Genomic DNA, 22,256 nt, shown 5'->3' with positions numbered 1-22,256 from the left:
GAGTCGATAACTCTTCTTTTTCTAAAAGTGCGTGCAAACTAAAATTATATTTTGCTACATTTTTATACAATTTTTCTGCACAAAAAACAATTTTAAAAACAATCTATAAATGTTTCATTTTTTATTATATTGTTATTTTATTTTCAGTTCACTCATTGAAAAGAAATTATATTCATACATTAAGATTATATTTTGATACATTTTTTATTCAATAAATGTTTCGATTTTCATATTTTTGTGTTTATTTTGTTATATAGTTTTGCGTTATCGTAAACACTTGTTTGTATTTGAGATTCAGTCACATAATGGCCGCCATGGCGCCAGTTCTCTTTTGAAAAACAGGGGCCGATAACTCGTCTCTGTTCCTAATATGTCACTGACATGCAGAAGTGCCGAGGGGAGTTCTCTTGCCATACGAAAATGGAGGACATAATGCCTGGGATGATGTTTCCCCGAGCAATAAGAAACAACTCAAATCCGAAATAGACCAAAGATAAAAAAATATATATATTTCTTGGAAGCTAAACGAAAAACTGGATCAAAAAAAGTAATTGAGAAAAATTGAAAAAGAAGAAGAAGAAAAAAAAGAAGAAGAAGAAGAAGAAGAAGAAGAAGAAGAAGGAATAGAGAGAAACAACGAATACGTTAGAATGGAAATAGGAGTATTTTTTCCTTATTTGCTACGTACATTAATTCCACCCGTCTCCAATCATCATCATCATCATCATCATCATCATCATCATCATCATCATCATCATCATCATCTTCTTCTTTTTCTTTATCTTTTTTTTTTCTTATCCCACACATTTTTAGCAGGAAAAAAGCCGTGTCTTGTTAATGTTAATGATGATAATGATGACAACGACGATGGTGATGATATCCTGGCAAAACGAGAAGAAGAAGAAGAAGAAGAAGAAGAAGAAGAAGACAAAGAAGACAAAGAAAGAATAAAGAAGAAAGGGGGGGGGGAGAAATAATATCAGCAGCAGCGGGCTTCTCGCAACAAAAAGTTTTCTGTTAAAAAAAGAAGTAAAAATAAAAAAAAATACACACTTTGCAGGGGCGCGCACTTTCTCAGTCACGTCAGAGTAGTAGGCGCTCCTCCTCCGATAGACAGTTGCGCCTGTGCAATACCGGGCCCAAGTCATAAAGAGAAACTCGTCTACCTAACTTTAAACCACGCACAAATAAGCTTCTAACATTTAAGCGACATAATTTTTTATTTAATTTCCAACCAAATCCAGCAAAGATATGGGTGGCCAAAAACTTCTCTGGGTTCTCCTCGGACTTAGTTTGATTTCAATGATTGCGTCCGCTAATCGAGTGAAAAGTTACGACGATGTGATTGAAGAAGAAGACTTCGAAGACGACGAAGATGACGACTGCGATCCAAGGTGCGAAAAAGACTGCCGTCAGCATGAGGCAAACTGCAAATCCGGTGTCGTCCGGGACGCTTGCGGTTGCTGTGAATGCGCACAGAGCGAAGGTGAGTATTGTAGTCTGAGGGTCTTACCGAGGTACAAAAAGGGCACGGCTCAAAAGGTGGACCCAGTCAACCTGAAGGGCCGGCCCCTCTCCTCGTTTTTATCACTAACACCCCCGCATACCTTTGCCCCGACAACATCTACTTCTTCCTTAGTCCCAACAACTAACAACCTCGCTTCTTCTTCGTCGTCGGCTTCGTCGTCGGCTTCGTCGCCCACTCGCGCCGGATTCTATACTTCTAACGTAGACGTAGACGCTTCTAGGGTTACTAACAAAACTCCCGCACTAAAAAGGAAAGGGCAAATAAACAAGGTAAACCCCAAAAAACAAAAAGCCAAAAAATTGCCGAAATTTTTTAAACACGGAGGAATTTATAGCAGTAAGCAGAACATTATTGACAAAAATAACCAAATTGATGATAACCCAGACGGAAAAAAAGTTTTTATCGACTACGATTACGACGAAGATGAAGAAGAAACTGTATATTTTGGAACCTGTGGAGATTATCTTGAATGCAAGCCTTTGTTTCTCTCCAATAAAACTCCCGATGTTGATGAAAAAATAACAAGCAACGGAGAAATCGAATCGTTTCGGGTTGCGTCAACTGACGAAGAAACTCCAAAATTCTTGCCGTCTTATAATGGCGAAAGCAGACAAAAGGGTCCAGCAAAAACAGACGGCGAGAAAGTCCAGTTACTTGAACGTTTAAAACGAGCGAGCGGTTTTAAATATGCGGGTTTCGGGGACATCGGCGGCGAGACGGATTTTTTGAACGGAAAGAAACGTGCGCATTTAAAACGAAAACCAGCGCACAATAAATACGACGCCGGAAAAAAGAAGTTGACTTCGTTATTATTCCAAGAAGGAGATAATAATGATGCTGATGAGAAAGCTTTGGATGATGAAAATTTTCTTCGTTTGCTGTCCAAATATTCTTCTTCATCTAGAACCATCAATAATCTCGCACCCCAGTCGCGCGCATCTTCTAACACTGTCGGCATCTGCATGTGTCGGTACGCGGTAACCGTGTGCGCGAGCGACGGGAAAACTTATAAAAATATCTGTCACTTAAAATCGGCATCAGGTTCTGGGCAAGAAGGGGTGGGATCGAACCCTGTGCACGTCGTTAAAGAGGGTCCGTGTGACCCACCGGTTTCAGGTGAGTGGCGGTACTAGTGTAGTGATTACTGATTAGCAAATACTTTAGAAGAATATTTTAATTGCATTTATCCAATTTTAGAATTATAGTTTTTGTTTGTTTGTTTGTTTGTTTGCATTCAATTGTAGCATAGGACCGTCAGAATATATTGCCTAAACGTTGATGGTTGCTTTTATTTAAGCGTTGATTCCTATTTGAGTCACGTAAAGTATTTTTGGTATCATTCTCAAACATCTTATGGTCAAATTGGTCACATGTGTACCAAATAAACACCCACCTTTTTAAAAATTGATTTTTAGTGATATCCGTGTTTGTTTAACAAATATCACATTTAAAATTGTTGCCGACAAATAGTAAGACCATGTTTGTCCAATGTATTTTATAATGGTTTTCAGTGGTCGCCATTTTGTGCACTGCTGGTAATATAAGCCGAACTGAACGTACGCATTTAAGTGAAAAAAATGTCGACCATTTAAGACCATTGTAAAATACATTGGATAATAAAGGTCTTAATATCATGAAACTTATTTGTCGGCGACAATTTTAATGTGATATTTTTTCAAAACAGATCCAAATAATTCTGAAGATCACTTTTTGACAGGCGAGTCAAATTGGTACTTTAAAATTAAATTGGTACTTTAGAGCATTTTGACCTATCTTAATTTGGCACTTGTGCGTCCGTACAACATTTTAGTAACACATTTCTGGAATTAAAATAAATAGAAGAAACTCGTAATAACACAATATTAATATTTTTAACAAAATATTTTTGCATTTTAATAAAACATGAACACCCTACGCATAAGTTTCTTATATTTTGATTCCAGAAATGTTTTACAAAACCTTTATATTCATATTTTATTAAATATTTTGTTAAAAACAAACTATTTTTGTCTTATTATAAGTTTTTTATATTTAACAAAAAAAAAACAAAAATCAAGCATTCAAAAATTTCAGAATCCTGGCTTTGTTACGAAAAAAAAAAAACTTTCGATTTTTTATTCAGTCCTGAAATTGCACTTGTCTGTCCCTGCTATGCACTCTCCAAATGTTCCAACTGAAAATCCAAAAAATTATACCTATGCACAAGTGCACTTATTTTTACTTTAGGAAAAAAAGGAGAATCATTAAAAACAGCAAGTTATAAGTCTTATCGTACACGCAAAAAAGGTGAAATAAAAACTCGACCAAAAAATATAGTCGCCATCTTTATAAACACAGTAAGAACGACGCTAGCTGAGGAAGAACGCTAACTCAAGTTCATAAACTCGTCTTTTTAGAAACATTTCGATCTATTTTAAAAGAAAGCAATTCTATATTATTTTCTAGTCTAGTTTTTATTTCCGCGTTTTACGTATAAGATGCCATTCGCTATAACTTGTGTATTTAATAGTATACGGCATAATCGGGTTGACACACCGATTCCCGTCAGCTCAAGGAAGTTAAGCAACGTTGAGCCTGGTCAGTACTAAAATGGGTGACTATCTAGAAATTCCAGGCGCTGTATGTGCTCTCCGCTTATCTCGGCGTTGTTTCCAGTCAGTCTTGGGCCTCTCCTTGCCACTGGACACAAGCAGTGCCGATTCAGAAGAGGTGTGTCTTACCCCACAATTACACACGCAACTACCCTTCAGGGATGCCCATTGTCTCTTGAGACTGAACGGAGGTATCGTGTAGTTAATGTTATGATTTTTTTAATATAAAAACATGGCTGAAGTAAAAAAAAAAAAAAAAAAAAAAAAAAGAAGATATGTGTGAAAACCTTTTCAGTCGACATTATCTAATGATGATAATTGTCGCAGTCATAAAAAAATGATGGCTTCGTTTCGGAGAACTGTCCCTGCTAGGGGATTTGGTTGCAGACCCACCAATCAGCTTGAATGGCGCATTTATTTCATCAGATCCGAAAATGACTACTTTAGACCCTTTTGGGAATTACAGACGATGATGAGAAAGTTTCCTGAGAACAATTAAGAAAGACCCTCCCCCTCTTTCTCTCTCCTGCCTTCATCCACTGGATTCCCGAGCATTATCTTCCCTCGAAGATAAGCTGTTTGTTAACTTTCGACAGCTGAACAACTTTCCAATTCTTCTTTACTTCACTCGGACATTAAGCTTTAACATGTCGACCATAATACAGCAATTATAACAGACAATAGAAAGTGATATGTTCAGATTTATGTGTCGAAGTAATTGAGGGGGGTGTTATATTGTTATATTGTTATATGCTCTTTATAGCTTTGTATTTCGAAGTCTAAGACTAATAATAAATACTAGCGGGACCTGTGGAAATTCCACGGGAGCTCATTCATATGTAATGTGTAATATACTGATGTTGACATTCTGAAGATGTTCAGTGTAAATGGAGACGCTCTGATATTTTTGTAGCTTTTTTGTTAAAACTGTAAAAGTATTTATCTAGGCTAGCAGGGATGTCTGGTAAATCTCGGTCGTAAAATTCGCTTAAATATGATATTTTAATTCTTGCAGATTTCGTGTATATTATTATAGAGTTAATGTTCTATCGATTTTTACATATTATAAAGTTGCGATTTCAATATATATATATATATATATATATATATATATATATATATATATATATATATATATATGTATGTATATATATATCCATATCCATATGATTTGGGTGCATTAGCTTGAATCGAAACCGAAATAAAACTGAGTTCCTTCAGTCATAAGCGAAACCGAAACCAAAACTCATGAAGAATTCTTGATAAAATTATTTATAAAAAAAATAGATGATTTAAGTGCCATCAGCTATAGTCGAAACCGAAACCAAAACTCATGAAGAATTATTGATAAAATTATTTATGACAAGAAATAGAAGAACATAACAATTAAACAACCCGGATGTAAGTGTGACACACAAAAGAACACACACGCTATCGTATTAATATATAGATATATCAAACTTAGCCAGGTGCGTTTTGTTAAACTGGGGCAATATTTATCTAACTACACAATGACTTATGGCGTAATGGATAAAGGTGCTCCTTAAATGCCTCATTATCAAAGTGACAGGTTGAAGTAAAAGTTGATGGTTCAATTCTTGGTATGGGCTATACTAAGAATACAGTTACAAGTTACTTAATGGCTGCTGGAACGAGAACAATCTACTCTCAAAGGTTAAATCCAAAAGTTCAGTTTAAAATTTCATTCATGTTACTATGTTCAACAAAGCATACCTGAAGAAGGCCAGACGTTAAATCGTCCGAAACATAATAACATCGAACAGTAATCTGAATAATACTGATTTTGAAGCCTTCAAACTGCTGAAGAGCATTGAAGTTTAAATGCAGATGTCAATTATTATGGTTTATTTGTGCTACTAAATAAACAGAAATCATTTTCTCCTGCACTCCCGTTGTATAAAAAGTCTGTATATCTCTTGAGGGAGGCTTCATTATTAGCTTATATGAACCAATTTGAATTTTTTTTTTGTTCAATATTTTCTTTTGTTCAATGGTTGATTCAGCAAAGGCAATCTGTATATATATATATATATATATATATATATATATATATATATATATATATATATATATATGGCTCTTCTAAAACACTTCTTCCAATTACTAACAATCACTTCTGTACATATGTAGCCAAACAGATAAAACGGTAATAAAAAAATAAAACATATTTGCTCTGCAATAGTATTGAGCACTCTCTTCAGGTTTTTACTAATTACCAGTTAAAAAGTACCCGTCGTTGACTGGGTTCAAAAACAGCCTACAGAAAATTGACTCTGATTTATGAAAGTATGATAGGTTGTGAAAAGGAAGGGTTGTAAATTTAGGTTGAATTTAAGGGTATAAAATCCAAAGCAAAATATGATGAAAGTAAAAATAAAATAGATAAACCCTATAATTTATAATACCATACCTATTCACACTGAAACACTTATCACAATATTCTGTGGATCTATACTAAAAAACTTTGTTAAACTTTGTGACATATTTCCATTCTATGGAGGTCAGGTGCGAACGAACACCCCATAATTTTATTATACCATATTTCTTCAAACTGAAACATAATTATCAAAGTGTACTTACACAGATAAATATGAAAAGTCTTTATTAAAGTTTGTGCCTATTTCCAGAACCCACAATTTTATTATACTATCCCTATTTAAGTTAAAACATACTTATCAAAGTATTCTTATGTACATCTATATCAAAAACACTTGTAAACGTTTTTTTTTTTATTTAAATTTTTTTGATTTCGATACTTTGTGGATCAGGCTCGAACGCAGACCCCACAATTTTAATGAACCACCGTTCTGCCAGATCAAACATACCCATTCCTGTGTCTCGATACATCTTCTATCATTATATGTAATCAGTTTTTTAAAATAGTCAACCATATAGGAGCCTATTCGTGACCACACACACACACACACACACACACACACACACACACACACACACACACACACACACACACACACACACACACACACTCATTCAGCTTTATATTATATATATATACACACACACAGATTGTATTATATTTTAAAAACAATATATACACCGCTCCCCATGTGGGGTACCAAATTGGTTAAAGGGAAAATTGTTCCCAACTCGCATTTAGGTAAAAAACGCACTTTCGTAAATAACTGAATTCATTCAAAACGTATCGCAAACACACACACACACACACACACACACACACACACACATATAGATATATAAATAGATAGATAGATTAGATTGCCCTTTTTTTCTTTTTTTTTTTTTTTACATGGAGATCATCACTTATCAAGGCCCGGAGGCCACTCAGGGATAAGGGTTATTGCGTGTACAGTAATTAATGAGATAGTATTGTAGTAATCATTAGTATGGGGTTTTTTGATAGAGTGTCTTACTTAAGGGGGCGGTTGGTCAGGAGTTTGTTTATGTTGGACTTGAAGACATCCAAGTTGTAGTCAGGTTGGAAACAGGCAAACGGAAGAGAGTTCCACAATCGTGCACTTCTAAGAAAGAAGCTCTGCTCATGGAATCTACGTTTGGATTTAGGCACAGATAAAGAGTGGGGAAAATTATTGACAGTAGCTTTTATACAGATAGAGAATTGCATCAGTAGTGAGATATCTTCTGGAGCGTCCTTGGCAACAGACCTGATGTACGTGTTCCATTTCAGATCAGGAGTAAAGGTCAAACCCAGAAGCTTGTAAAACATGGCGCCTCCCCAAGACGAGAGCCATCCATTTCAATTGATGCCAGATGGGGATCAGAGCGTTGATAATGTAAAGATAGAAGCTTGGTTTTGGATGCATTAAAAGTAACCAGCCACCTCTTCCCCCACTGTACCACGTGCTCAAGATCAGAAGAGAGAGAATTAGAGAGAACCTTGTCATTTACGGCCTTTGATGTGTTGCCATAGATGGTCATGTCATCAGCATAGATGTCAACGAATGATTTAAGTATGTGTTTTGGGAGATCATTGATGTAGATCAGAAAGAGAGTTGGGCCCAGGATGGACCCCTGACGGACTTCAGCATTAATACTGTGGGCCTCTGATTTCTGCCCATCAACCACTACTCTTATGAACCTATCAGAGAGAAATGATTTAATGATTGAGAAAACATTTCCAGTTATATCGTAGCTGGAAATCTTGTGAAGTAGGCCCTTTTGCCATACCTTATCGAAGGCCTTTGATATGTCAAGAGCAATTGCCCTGGAAAGGAAGACTTTGTCAAAATATTCACTAATCCTATGAGATATAACCATTAGCACAGCTGCTGTAGATCTTGCGGAGCGGAAACCATATTGCATGTCACTAAGAAGGTTGTTTCTGCTGAGGTGGTTGACTACTTCTTTATTTAATATGGATTCCAACAACTTACTCATGACACACAGGAGACTTATTGGTCTGTACTGAGAGGGAGATGATTTTTCGCTTGAATTCTTAAATACAGGGCATACTGATGAGGTTTTCCAGGTTGTTGGAAAGCACTTCTCATTAAGGTAACGTTTAAACAGTTTTGTAAGTATGGGGGCAAGTTCTGGTTGGAGCTTTTTCAGCACTATAACTGGAATGCCGTCAGGGCCAGTTGCTTTACTGGAATGAAGGTTATTGATTAGCTTGGCGACCTCACGCACAGATATTTGTATGTTGCATAGCGTGTTGTCTATTATAGGAGAAAAAATGGGGAGTTGATGGCCTTCGTCGCATAGAGTAGAATTAGCTGCAAAGTTCTTGGAAATTACTTTGGCCTTGTCTGATGCTGACGAGATGACCTCAGGTCCATTGATGATAGTTGGGATAGAACGCTTCTGTTCAGGATCCTGTTTGCTATTTGCCAAAATGGTGGGAACCAAGCCGCTGCTTAGCTACTTTGGATTTAATGGACTGAGCATATAGCTCTCTTGCATTTTTTATTACTTTTTTACAGTGATTGTTGGCAGTTCTGAAAGTCTCAGTACATCTATTACGTTGGTATCTATGGAAAAAGTGATTTCTGTGCACGATGGCAGCAGCACATTCTGGGGAGCAACAAGTTTATGAATATTGAACAAAAGAGAAAATTCAAATTGTTTCATGTAAGCTAATTATGAAGCCTTCCTCAAGAGATATACAAACTTTTTATACAACAAATATATATATATATATATATATATATATATATATATATATATATATATATATATATATATATATATATATAAGAGCAAATAGTTAATAAAACCTGTTAAAAAAACTTTGAAAAAGAGTTAAAAACATATTAAATTTGAAAAGGAAACACTTGATAAGTGGATAGTCCTTAATCTGCGGAGTTTCAAAGAAATACTTTCCTTCTCATCAGAGGGTAGGAATTAGCAAAATGCGGGATCGGATTTTGCTTGCAAAAGTATTTGATGAAACTACAAATAAGTCAAGGATCTTACTTGATAACAAAAAGTGAAGCAGAGGGAATAGGGTGAATAAAAAAGTGATTTCATGTGAATGGATAGTCTGATGAAAGGTAAAGTATCTAATGACGATAAAATCCAAAAATGCAAATCTAAGAAAGTTAGTTAAATTTCCATTCGCACAAGCAAAATCCAAGGAAATTGCATAATTGGAAGATAGTCCAAAATGCCGAAATCCGTGGAATAATTCACAAATAGGTACAAGGAAAAGTGGAAAGAATTCCAATAATATGCTGCAAATAATCTCATGAGGAGGAACATATTTGGCATAATCACATCGACACATCGGTGGTTGTCGTTAGATTACTGAAGTTAAGCAACATTGAGCTTGGTCAGTTCAACATGGGTACGCATTTGGGAATACCAGGCGCTGTATGTAGGAGAACGTCAACATCTCTCTGCAAGAACTACAAAAACCTGACGTCATCATCTCCTTTGACATGAATATACAAGCGACTGGGGACCATTTGAAAATTCGATATTCAAATAGAACTTACTCCTTTGAAGGAATCTGGTTCAACCCGCCTAAGGTGAGTATTGCTTTCGTACGGTACGGACATAAACAGAAACTAGAGATTGAGGCTCAGTTGAGCATTTTTTTTTTGTTTTTTAATAGAGGGTTCGCCATAAAATTAAGGCATAAAGGCCACTCGAGGATAAGAATGAGTGTCAGATTAGGGTTAGAGATAACACCGTGATGATCAGTAATGGTGGAATTTGGGTAGAGTTCAATTATTTAAAAGGACGGCTCATCAAGAACTTATTTTATACTAGCAGGACCTGTGGAAATTCCACAGGGAATTCATTCATATGTAATATATTGATGTTGGCATTCTGTAGATGTTCAGTGTAAATGAAGACGCTCTGATATTATTGTAGCTTTTTTGTTAAAACTGTAAAAGTATTTATCTAGGCTAGCATGAACGCCTGGCAAAGCCCGATCCTAAAGTATGCTTAAATATGATATTTTAATTCTTGCAGATTTCGTATATATTATTATAGAGTTAATGTTCTAAAGATTTTTTATATATTATAAAGTTGTGATTTCAAAAATAAAAAAAATATATTCATATGACTTGGGTGCATCAGCTTGAATCGAAACCAAAAAAAAAAAACGTATGAAAAAAAAAAAAAAAAAAATATATATACATATATATATATATATATATATATACGACTTGAGTTCCTTCAGCTATAATCAAAACCGAAATCAAAACTTATGAAGAATTCTTGATAAAATTATTTATGACAAGAAATGGAAGTCCATAACAATTAAACGACCTGGATGGAAGCGTGACAGAAAATAACACACACACTATCATATAAATATATAGATTACACTTGAAAACGATCATGTTATAGTCAGTCAGGAAGCAGTCTTAGGGTATTGTATTCCACAGACGGTCAGTTCTAAGAAAAAAAAACTTTGCTCATTGAATTTTCGTTAAGTTTTAGGCATAGATAAAGAGTGGAGGAAATTGTTGCTAGTTGTTGTAGCCAGACAAGTGTTTGTTTTGAATGTTTGTATCATCCGTTTATTTTGAATGTTTGTATCATCCGTTTATTTTGAATGTTTGTATCATCCGTTTATTTTGAATGTTTGTATCATCCGTTTATTCACGAAAAGTTGTTTGGGTTTTCGTCAAAGAAAAAGTAAAAACAGAACGAGATCATTTACGCTGTTTGGCACAGGATGCCTAAATTGGTCACTAAATGGCGCCAACATTCTTGTGTAGCCGAGAGAATCTCAGTATACATTTTTGTTTTTACATTAAACACCAGGAATTCCTACAACTACGTATCTAGAAAACCGAGCTGTTACACATAACATAGTCATATGGGACAAGAAGGAGAAAGAAGCAACCCTAGTGGAAGGCAGTGTCCCCAATGATGGATTTACCTCTATCTCAAAAGTAGAAGATGTGACACTAGGTCGAAGAGTGTGGTTGAAAAGCCAGCACCCCCAAAGGGGAGCATTCTGATCTGCAAAAAAATACCTGGTCAGTCCCATCCGGAATTCCCCAGTAGAGGCGCCTCAGGTGATTAGCATTAAACTAACCAGTTTTCCAAGAGAGAAGACAAAGCCATGGAGGGTGGACCTCCTAGAACTGCACGGGCCCAGCAATATACCACAGTCAACTGGTAAAAGGTTATTTCAAAAATGAAATAAACTCTAGAAGTTTTGGTGCCGAGGGTAAAAATCCTCAAGGGAGAAGATAACAAAATATGAAGTTTTATGTATGTCATGTAAAGAAATTGGAACCTTAGGAAGATTGCCATCATTTTAGTAATCATAGAAGCAACTGGAGTCATGGAAGAGAATTAAAAAAAAACCTGCTGAATATACTTGGTGAACCAAGCGCAAGAGATATATAAGCAATTGCAATTAAAGTGACTGTTAGAATCTTAAGATCTCTCGATTGGAATGTTTGAGATATCAGATGAATGTCTGGCATCTTGTAGGATGCCCCATCCCCAGCTGGAAATAGTGATGAGAAAATTGAAAGAAAAAAAGATTTCGTAAAATAAGCTAACATTAGACATCTGCGTCTGCATGTTTCTTCATTTACAACTGCTTGATATAAGTAAAAAATAAACTGGTCGACTATAGTCAAGGGCGACATGAAGGCTCCCTTTTTATTAGCTACTATACCAAGATGTAACGAAAGGCACTACTTCTTTTTCCAGGATTACTCCAATTACACCCCCCCCCTTTTTTTACAAAGGAGTCACCACTTATCAAGGCCAGGAGGCCACTTGAGGATAAGGGTTAATGAGTGTACAGTAGTCAGTGGAACAATATCGTAGTAATCGTTAGTCGTGGAAATTTGGTAAGTTGGATTACTTCAGGGAACGGTTCAACAAGAACTTGTTTACATTATACTTGAAGACGATCATATTGTAGTCAACTGAAAAACAGGGAAACGGAAGAGAGTTCCATAGGTGTGCAGTTCTAAAAAAGCTTTGTTGATTGAACGTTCAGGTTTAGGCACAGATAAAGAGTGGGGAAATTGATAGTGGTTTCAGCTAGATGAGTGTTTTTCGTGATCGTTTGGCAAGGGGGGGGGACAAGAGACCATAAATTGGAGCTCCCCTTATAATTTATAATTTATTGGACTATAGAAGGGTGGCTTTGCCAATCAAAACCCGACTGAACTTTAGACTTCCAAGGGAGGTAATAAATGTGCTACCAACACAATTTAAAGTTAAATTGGACAGGTGCTCGGCTACTGTATCTTTTTCTGTCACCCTTTGCCTACATGGCAACTGAAGCTTGTGTTTCTGTTTTTGTTTTTTAGATAAAGGAGTGATAATTTGGATTATTTGGATTATTCGGACTATTGCTCTCATCTTGAGTGTTATTTTCGCAATATGGCTGATGGAATGAGAACATGCTATCCCGTGGATAAAATAAAAAATAAAATGGTTCAATTCAGAATTCCATGCAGATTCCTGAGTTCGGCAGAAAAATTCCTGAGTTTGACAAGAAACATCTGAAGAAGGTCAGAGGTTACACCAGCCGAAACATTGTGAAAATACCACTTAAGATGAGAACAGAAATCCAAAGAATCAAAATATGAAACCCACTTTTTTTTTTTTTTGCCAAATTAAATTTAGCAAATGGGGGGAAGATAAAGTACCCTTTTTTAAATCTTTCATATAATGCGACCAAAGATTGAATCCTAGTCTCCAGACCCATTAGGGAATTCTCCAACTGTTATGCCAAATGTGCCAATATCAGATATAGGAAATGTGAAATTTGTAAGGAATCATGCCATACCTGTGCAGGTATTACAAAAGGGGGTCAGATTTACCTTTGTTTTTTTCTTTTACTTGTTGTTTTTTTTTCTTTTGAAAATGTTTTATGAGTTTAGATGAAGCTAATAATTTAGCAGAAACTACCAAGAATAATCTATCTATATAATACTAGCAGGTCACCCGGCATTGCCTAGTTATAAAATATGCTTAAATATGATATTTTAATTCATGCAGATTTCATATTTATTATTATAGAGCCAATATTTATTGATTATTGTACCCAATATATAGTATTGATTTTAAAGGTAAAATAATATGACTTGGCTGGCATCAGCTAAAATCGAAACCAAAGCATGTCGATCTCCAGTGAGCTAAGTCCATGTGCATATCAAAACTTTAAAAATAACGTTGTTAAACCTATAAATGTATATTTGTGCATGCATAAAAGTAACATATTTAGTCAACTTACGCTTGCCAAATTCCAATTTTTTCATTTTTTACCCCTTAGCACCTTAGCATTACCTACGGGTAAAAAAATTGACAGAGGAGTTTGGTAGAGATCGTTCCGCACACAGACAGACAAGGTCGTTTATATATCTCTCTCTCTCTCTCTCTATATATATATATATATATGTATGTATATGTGTGTGTGTGTGTGTGTGTGTGTTTGTGTGTGCTATGAATTTTATTTTTCAGCTGTCTATAATATGGTTGTCTTCAAGTCCAACGTGAACAAGTTTCTGATGAGCCGTTCCACTTAGGTTAACAAATTTACCGAACTTCCATTACTATCGATTACTATATTGTCCTTTTGACTACTCTACACTCTTTAACCCTTATCCTTGAGTGGCCTATCGACCTTGATAAGTGGTGACGTCTATGTAAAAAAAAAAAAGAAAAAGTTATTATCATACGTACGTTATCATATATATATATATATATATATATATATATATATATATATATATATATATATATATATGTATGTATATGTGTGTGTGTGTGTGTGTTTGTGTGTGCTATGAATTTTATTTTTGTATGTAAGTTATTATCGTACGTACGTTATCACCTTTCACATCCATTTAAAAAATTAGATCGTCTGGTCAGCTAGGTGATTGGTGATCAAACTTTCGACTTAATTCATTTAAAAATAAATTGTTCCAAAATCAAACTACGTCGTCCGGTCAACTAAAACTAAAACTAAAAAAAATTACTTTTAAAATGAATCAGTTCAAAGGTAACCGCCTCAATGGAACTCATAGAGAGGTTTTTGACATGAGACATTATTTTGACCTGCATTTGTCAGAACATGAGATCAAAATGGTTCTGGTTGAGGAATTTTCACGCCTATCTCTATTCAAATCCTGCAACAGATCACTGAAACATGCAATACCTTGGAAAAGATCTTAAACTTCAAAATGGTTCTGCATGATTGAATCAAAAGCAACCACCGTCGCACATGAATAAATAACTTCATTTCTCTACAAAATAAATTTTTTTCCCCATAAATGAAAGGAACCCGACTCTCTTCCCTTTTTTCGTTAATGCTGATATTAATGCGATTTTTACGATGAGCAAAATAATCCCCAAAATTATAAAGAATCTCAAAATTGAAGCAAATTTCTTGTTAGCTATTTGGACTCTTCAAACTACTGTTCCCATCTTAAGTGTTATTTTCACAATGTTTTAGTCGATGTTACCCTCGACCTTCTTCAGGTGCATTTTTTTCAATGTGAGAATTTTGGATGGAATTTCGAGTGGAATCCTTTATTTACTTCACGGAGATAGGATGCCCTCATTTGGCCAGCTGTGACTGGATAGAGATCCTAAGTAATTCGCAATTGAATTTTTTAGTCGCCCTCACTGAGACTTGAACCTTCAACCTTCAGGAGAATATCACTTTTACAATTGGTTTTACTAAGTACCCTAACCACTGCGCCACGGGTTCTTGCGAACAGTTCTAGCACGAATTTTGGGAGCCTTGAACCTATTTTATTCCTAGTTGTAAATATCAGTATTTATAACTAATCTATATATTAATATGATATTGCGTGTGTGTCATTTATTTTGTGTGTCACGCTTACGTCCGAGTGACTGTCATTTAATTGTTATGCACTTCCATTTCTTGTAATACATAATTTTATCAAGAATTATTCATAAGTTTTGGTTTCGATTATAGCTGATGGCACTCCAGTAGTCTATTTTTTTATATAAATAATTTTATCAAGAATTCTTCATAAGGTTTGGTTTCGGTTTCGATTATAGCTGAAAGAACTCAAGTTATATATATATATATATTTTTTTTTTCTTCATAAGTCTTGGTTTCGGTTTCGATTCAAGCTAATGCACCTAAGTCATATGAATATATTTTTTTTTATTTTTGAAATCGCAACTTTATAATATACTAGCGGGGGTACTCGGCGTTGCCCGAGTGTTTGTTTCCGGGACGGGGGGGGGTTAAAAAATGTTATGGTAGGTAAGTAGGAAGGATCAAACCCGGAGTCATGAGTAAAAGTAGGAAAATAAAGTGTGAAAAAAAAAAAAAAACATCTGCAACGTTAACAGTTCGGCCACCAAGAAAAGTCCATTCCAGTTGTTTAGGAAAAAAAAAAAAAAAAAAAAAACGACTACGGTAGGTCGGCACGAACGTGAAAATATAATGTGAATAGTCCAGCATGCTAACCACTACGCCACAGAGCACTGCAGCTTAGTTTAGTGATTTTAAATAACTTCACATGAAAGAACTACGAAGCCAAACCGGTGTTCTCTTCTCAACTGTTCCTTGTGAACGATCCCCAAACGGTGTTAAGTGGTGGCAGGGGGAGGAGGAATTTATTAGAGAGAAAATATTTTACCACTTCCATTGATCTTAACCGATTTTGGCCGTGACTTCTCAGCAGAAAAAGTATAGAAATCTAAGATTATCGAGGAATTTGAGAAATAGTAAGCCTATAACACACCTCAGATATTGTTCTGCCGTTTGTGCATATTATATTTGCATGAAATATCTTGATTTTTAATCCTATTAATGCCAAAATCAGACGGGAAAAAATGAGTTCATTTTATTTATATAGAGAGAGATAAAAATCGATAGAACATTAACTCTATAATAATATATACAAAATCTGCAAGAATTAAAACATCATATTTAAGCGTATATTACGACTTGGCGTCCCTGCTAGCTTGAATAAATACTTTTGCAGTTTTAACAAAAGAGCTACAATAATATCAGAGCGTCTCCATTTATGCTGAACATCTACAGAATGCCAACATCAATATATTACACATTACATATGAATGAGTCCCCCGTGGAATTTCCACAGGTCCCGCTAGTTATCACTATTAAATCATCATTGTATGTATATGTTAATATATATATATATATATATATATATATATATATATATATATATATATATATATATATATATTATTGTTATTGTTTATTACTGTATATATTACTCATTTGTACTAGAACTGTCCGCCATTTAATGATAAACACACATGGATATAATGGGAAAATTTTCCAATTACTTTGACATATTACTGTCTTAATATTGCCCTTATTTTGGCTGGGATGACTCTGAAGAAGAGATCACTAAAGTGTCCCCCATATTATTGGATGGCGATAAAACAAAGACAAGCATTTTTTAGGAGGGGGTGGCCATCCTGTATATTTTTCTCGCTCACTGGAAAACTAAAATCTATTCAAATATATTTCAACCAAAGGAAAAACTAAAATCTATTCAAATATATTTCAACCAAATAAAAACTAAAAACTATTCAAATATATTTCAACCAAAGGAAAAACTAAAATCTATTCAAATATATTTCAACCAAATAAAAACTAAAAACTATTCAAATATATTTCAACCAAAGGAAAAACTAAAATCTATTCAAATATATTTCAACCAAATAAAAACTAAAAACTATTCAAATATATTTCAACCAAAGGAAAAACATCACACATTTATTTTCGTTTCAAGAGTTTCGATTTTTTACTCTTAACATATGTGGATTTTTTTTTTAATTTTCATTAAGTGCAAAATTATGATTTGATCTTAAAATTTTGTATCTGATCAAGTGTTCTTCATGATTATATAACCTTTCCCTGCTTCCTTTGTTCCAGTTCGTTTGACTCGTTGGTCTAGTGGTCTTCATTAATTTTTTGTTTTAATACCTCATTTAATGCAGCTTCTTATTCCAGTATTTTCTTTCCCAAAACTGCAAGATTCTGGAAATTTCTTTCTAATGACTGTTTCTACCTACCTATAGTCTTGGATTTTTCAAGACTAAGGTCAATAGATATCTCTTGTTTTTGCGATACTCTTTTCTTTACTTTTTTTTTTTTTTTTTTACTCACGTTCACCCCTAACAAGACATATCACCACTTGGACATAAGGGATACTATTGGAAACCATGCCTATTAAAGATTAACAAGATGTTGGTTTACATTACATTTAAACTTCTGCATATCAGTATAGTCAGTGAAGCAGATAACAGGAAGGGAATTCCAAAATTTAGCTGTTAGAGTGAAAAAACTATTAGAGTAGAAAGCTTTCTGGCATTTCGGAACCTCAATAGTGAAGGGGTGGGATTTTGTTGTTAAGCGGGTTTGTCAGAGGTATGTACATCGAGGGAGCACAAGTGCAATGGGTTCATCAGAACACATTCCATTAAAATATTTGTAAAACAGGCGCAGGAATGCAACATTGCGGCGATGGGACGGGGGTTGGAGCTTAGTTGACAAAGTGAAACCTATCAGAGTGGAAACTCTTTTTTTGGGATCGTATCCAAGAGGGAGAGAGAGGGAGACTAGTGGTAGATGCGCCAGCCCAGATGTGGCAACAATAATCCATGCATGGGCGAATGGTGGACTTGTAGAGGTACAGGATACTCTCAGGTGTGAGTTATCTTCTAGCACAATAGAGGGAACCCGCCTTCTTTGCAGCAGGCATCGCAACGTCCTCAATGTATTTGTTCCAGTTCATATTGCCTGTGAATCTGAAGGAAGAATTTTCGAGTAGGGTGTTATTTGTCATGGATATCGGTGGTTGAAGAGCCGTCTTCTAATTGTTAAAGGAGAGCAGCTGAGTCTATATTACCATCCATTCGCAGATCCTTTCCACTTCGGTTTGGACGTCATTTTCTAACGATTCTTTTGCTCTTGTTAGTTTCTTACATTAAGTGGCCTCATGTCTTGTCTCGAGCGATTACTATAAAAAAAGCAACGTAAAGAACAAGCTGGAATCTCTAAGAAGTTGAAACTTGTTTAAATTTGGCTCTCTTCTTTATTAACTAAACAGAACAGGGTTTTTTTTTTTTTTATCTTACTTCCTTAATGTGGCTGGATTTTTTTTTTAACGCGGGGTGGGGTAGGATGGTTGGGTCAGGCCTGAAAAAGATTCTGATCTGACACATTTCTCAGACTTTTTTTTTTCGTTTTTTGCATCGTTTTTTCTTTATTTAATTTTATTTATTTTTTCTTTTCCATCTTTCAACATCGTCCATATTCAGCTGCCATCTCTTCTTTTACCATTTGAAGACATTTTCGGCCCTTTTCCAGGAATAAATATCTAGATCTTCTTCTTCTTCTTCTTCTTCTTCTTCTTCTTCTTCTTCTTCTTCTTCTTCTTCTTCTTCGTCATCATCATCATCATCATCATCATCATCATCATCATCATCATCATCAGTTTAGCACCAGTTTTTCATTCTGGTATTTATCCGACAGTTTGTAGAAACTAACATGTCAGCCCAGGTCTATCTATCTATCTATCTATCTATCTATCTATCTATATATATATATATATATATATATATATATATATATATATATATATATATATATATATATATATAGAGAGAGAGAGAGAGAGAGAGAGAGAGATATGTATATATATATATTAGTGATGGGACGATTCCAATATTTTTCAGATTCCGATACAATTACCGATTCTGAGCTAAATTCCCGATTCCGATAAAGGAATTTAACGTTACGTTTAATACCTAGCAAAGCTGGATACATATTCTAGTATATATATATATATAATATATATATATATATATATATATATATATATATATATGTATATATATATATATATATATATATATATAGTCACTGTCCACATAGACGCTTCTAGGTGCAGCAACATAATTGTAATAGAAGATCTGGTGTCAGAATGGTTAAAAAGATGGCCGACATAGTTTCAAACTTGCCAAAGATTATATAAAAACAAAGTAAAAAATCTCTGAAATTCACTCTAGAAAGAAGAGTGAGATGGAGGAGGGAGAGATTTGAGGGGGTGGTGCATGTCAAGACTTCTGTGGGAAAGTCAGCTGCCGCCATGGTGTGAGTAGAAAGTGAAAATGTTTGTGGAAGTGAGGGCAGGTTGAGGGGGGGGAGACTCTTCATCAAAACAGTTCATTGGTCTATAAGCTAGTAACCATTATACCCTGGTGGTGGCATCTACATCATTAGCACAAGTCGTGTTGAAGCATTAGGTGTGTTATGCAGATGCTGTGGAGGAGGGAGGGGTTAGGGTGGGTGTAGAGATGAGTCAGAAATAACTGAACTCATATAAACAAAAGTATAATTAAACAAAAAAGTAATGGAACATCTGTATCAATTTCACCCATGACTCTTTGAAAAAGCGCGCGCGCGCGTGTTTTATTTTTCAACCTCAAGTATTAACTCAGTTCATTACAATTGATTCCACGGATAGAGGATTACCTGTCTGCTTCATCAGATGGTCAGTCTGAAGAAACAATTATAATGGACTAAGTTAATATTTTTAAGTTGTAAAATAAAAAAACATATTCAGCTCTACTAACGTATTGAGCACTTTTTATCCTACTTTTACCACTTCTACTTCTGAGTATATATAAATACATACACACACAGACACATACACAGACACACACATATATATATGTGTGTGTGTGTGTATTATTTGCTTTTGCGATACGTTTTGAATGAATTCAATTATTTACGAAAGTGCATTTTTACCTTAGTGGCGGACGGATGTTTATTTAAATAGACATTCGGACAGATTAATTTCGGCCACCGATTCCGTAGTCAGGGGGTAGGACTGCCGACTGTCATCATGACGGTTCTAGGTTCGATCCTCGGCTTGGGATAGGTGTTAGTCTAGCGGCACTGATGAGTTGTGAAACAACAAAACAGGTCTGTATTTCGATGACTAAAATATATTTTATAAAGCCCCCCTCTTGGGTGGAGCACTATCGTAAATTATCTTACTCGCTACTTAATTTAGCTGAAAAAAATGCGAAGCTCGCGGTTTGTTTACAAACAAACGTTTGAGCCCTCTACGAGTGGCGGACGGATGTTTATTTAAATAGACATTCGGACAGATTAATTTCGGCCACTGATTCCGTAAGACTGCCGACTGTCATCACGACGGTTCTAGGTTCGATCCTCGGCTTGGGATAGGTGTTAGTCTAGCGGCACTGATGAGTTGTGAAACAACGAAACAGGTCTGTATGTCGATGACTAAAATATATTTTATATATATATATATATATATATATATATATGACATACACCAACCTTGGCAGCAAGCCTGAAAAGTCCTAGAGTGGATGAAACGCGGAATATTCAGTGTAGCTTAACCGCCATATATATTTTATAACTTACTATATATATATATATATATATGTGTGTGTGTGTGTGTGTGTGTGTGTGTGTGTGTGTGTGTGAATGCTTTTTCAATTATATTTCACTTTTTATTTATTAAAATCTTTTAATTCATGAAGCTCAATGTAACTACAGAGCATATAATAAATGGCATCATAAATGACAAAAGTCTATATTACAAATGTCAAGATGGTGATTATCTTACAATTTAGTCCTTTAAGTATGTTGACATACACGATTCTTGGCAGCACCTGTTTCGTAGCGCAAAATCATTCATTTAATTATTATATCAATCAATGAATATATTTTGCCTTTAACTCATCAGAAGATTTTGTAATCATCTCCATATGCATTTATTTTCTTTTAATGAACTTTTTGTTTTTTTGTTTTTTTACACAGTGATCACCACTTATCAAGGCCCGGAAGCCACTCAGGGATAAGGGTTATTGCAAGTACATTACGTTAGTGTGGAGATTTGATGAAGTGTTTAATTAGGGGGGCGGTTCATTAGGAATTTGTTAACATTAGACTTGAAGACATCCAAGTTGTAGTCCGGAGGGCAGCAGGCAGACAGAACAGAGTTCCACAGGCGTGCAGTTCTAAGAAAGAAGCTTTGTTCATGAAATCCGCGTTTTGATTTAGGCACAGATATAGAGTGGGGGAAATTTTTCACAGTGGATTCAGCTAGACGGGTGTTTTTCGTGAAAGATTGGCGAGGGGGGACCAGAGATTGGAGTTCAGACGAGCACCTGCCATGAAAATAACGATAAAACAAGGATAGGCTCGCAACGTCTCTTCTGTGGGAGAGGGGTTGCAGGGAAGAGAAAAGGGCATCCCCCACTAAACCACAAAGTCTATTTTGTACTCTGTCAAGGCATGATAGACTGTTTTTGGCAGCTCCTGCCCAGATATGGCAACAGTATTCCATCCTTGACCGTACTTGGACGTTTTTCATATATATATATATATATATATATATATATATATATATATATATATATATATATATATATAAACTCAAAATGGCGCAATGGAAACATATTAAAGGAATACGCAGCTTCTCTTCTAATTTTCGGATTTTAATTATGTCAAATCCTACTTCATTTCCTTTTGACGGATTGAATGTTGCTATTTTTCCTGATGAGTTAAGGGCATAATAGATTCACTGATTGATATAATAATTAAGTGATTGATTTTGCGCAACGAAACAGATACTGTCAAGAATTGTATAAGTCAACTGAATTAAAGTATTAAATTATAA

General features: G+C 35.1%; 1 protein-coding gene across 1 annotated transcript in view; it reads left to right on the top strand.

The window, feature by feature from the left end:
* The first annotated feature begins 1,004 nt into the window (after positions 1-1,004).
* LOC145242701 (uncharacterized) overlaps positions 1,005-22,256 on the top strand; it is a 101,578-nt gene continuing 80,326 nt past the window's right edge. Inside the window, exon 1 of the mRNA XM_080105833.1 lies at positions 1,005-2,644. Coding sequence (XP_079961959.1) covers positions 1,252-2,644 — 1,393 coding nt within the window. The 5' untranslated portion in view covers positions 1,005-1,251. The remainder of the gene's footprint in view (positions 2,645-22,256) is intronic.

Source organism: Euprymna scolopes, chromosome 21 (genome assembly GCF_053919585.1).
Source record: "Euprymna scolopes isolate OS-2025 chromosome 21, ASM5391958v1, whole genome shotgun sequence".
Lineage (NCBI taxonomy): Eukaryota > Metazoa > Mollusca > Cephalopoda > Sepiida > Sepiolidae > Euprymna > Euprymna scolopes.
The sequence above is the reverse complement of the archived record's forward strand: the minus strand, read 5'-3'. Positions and strand labels throughout refer to the sequence as shown.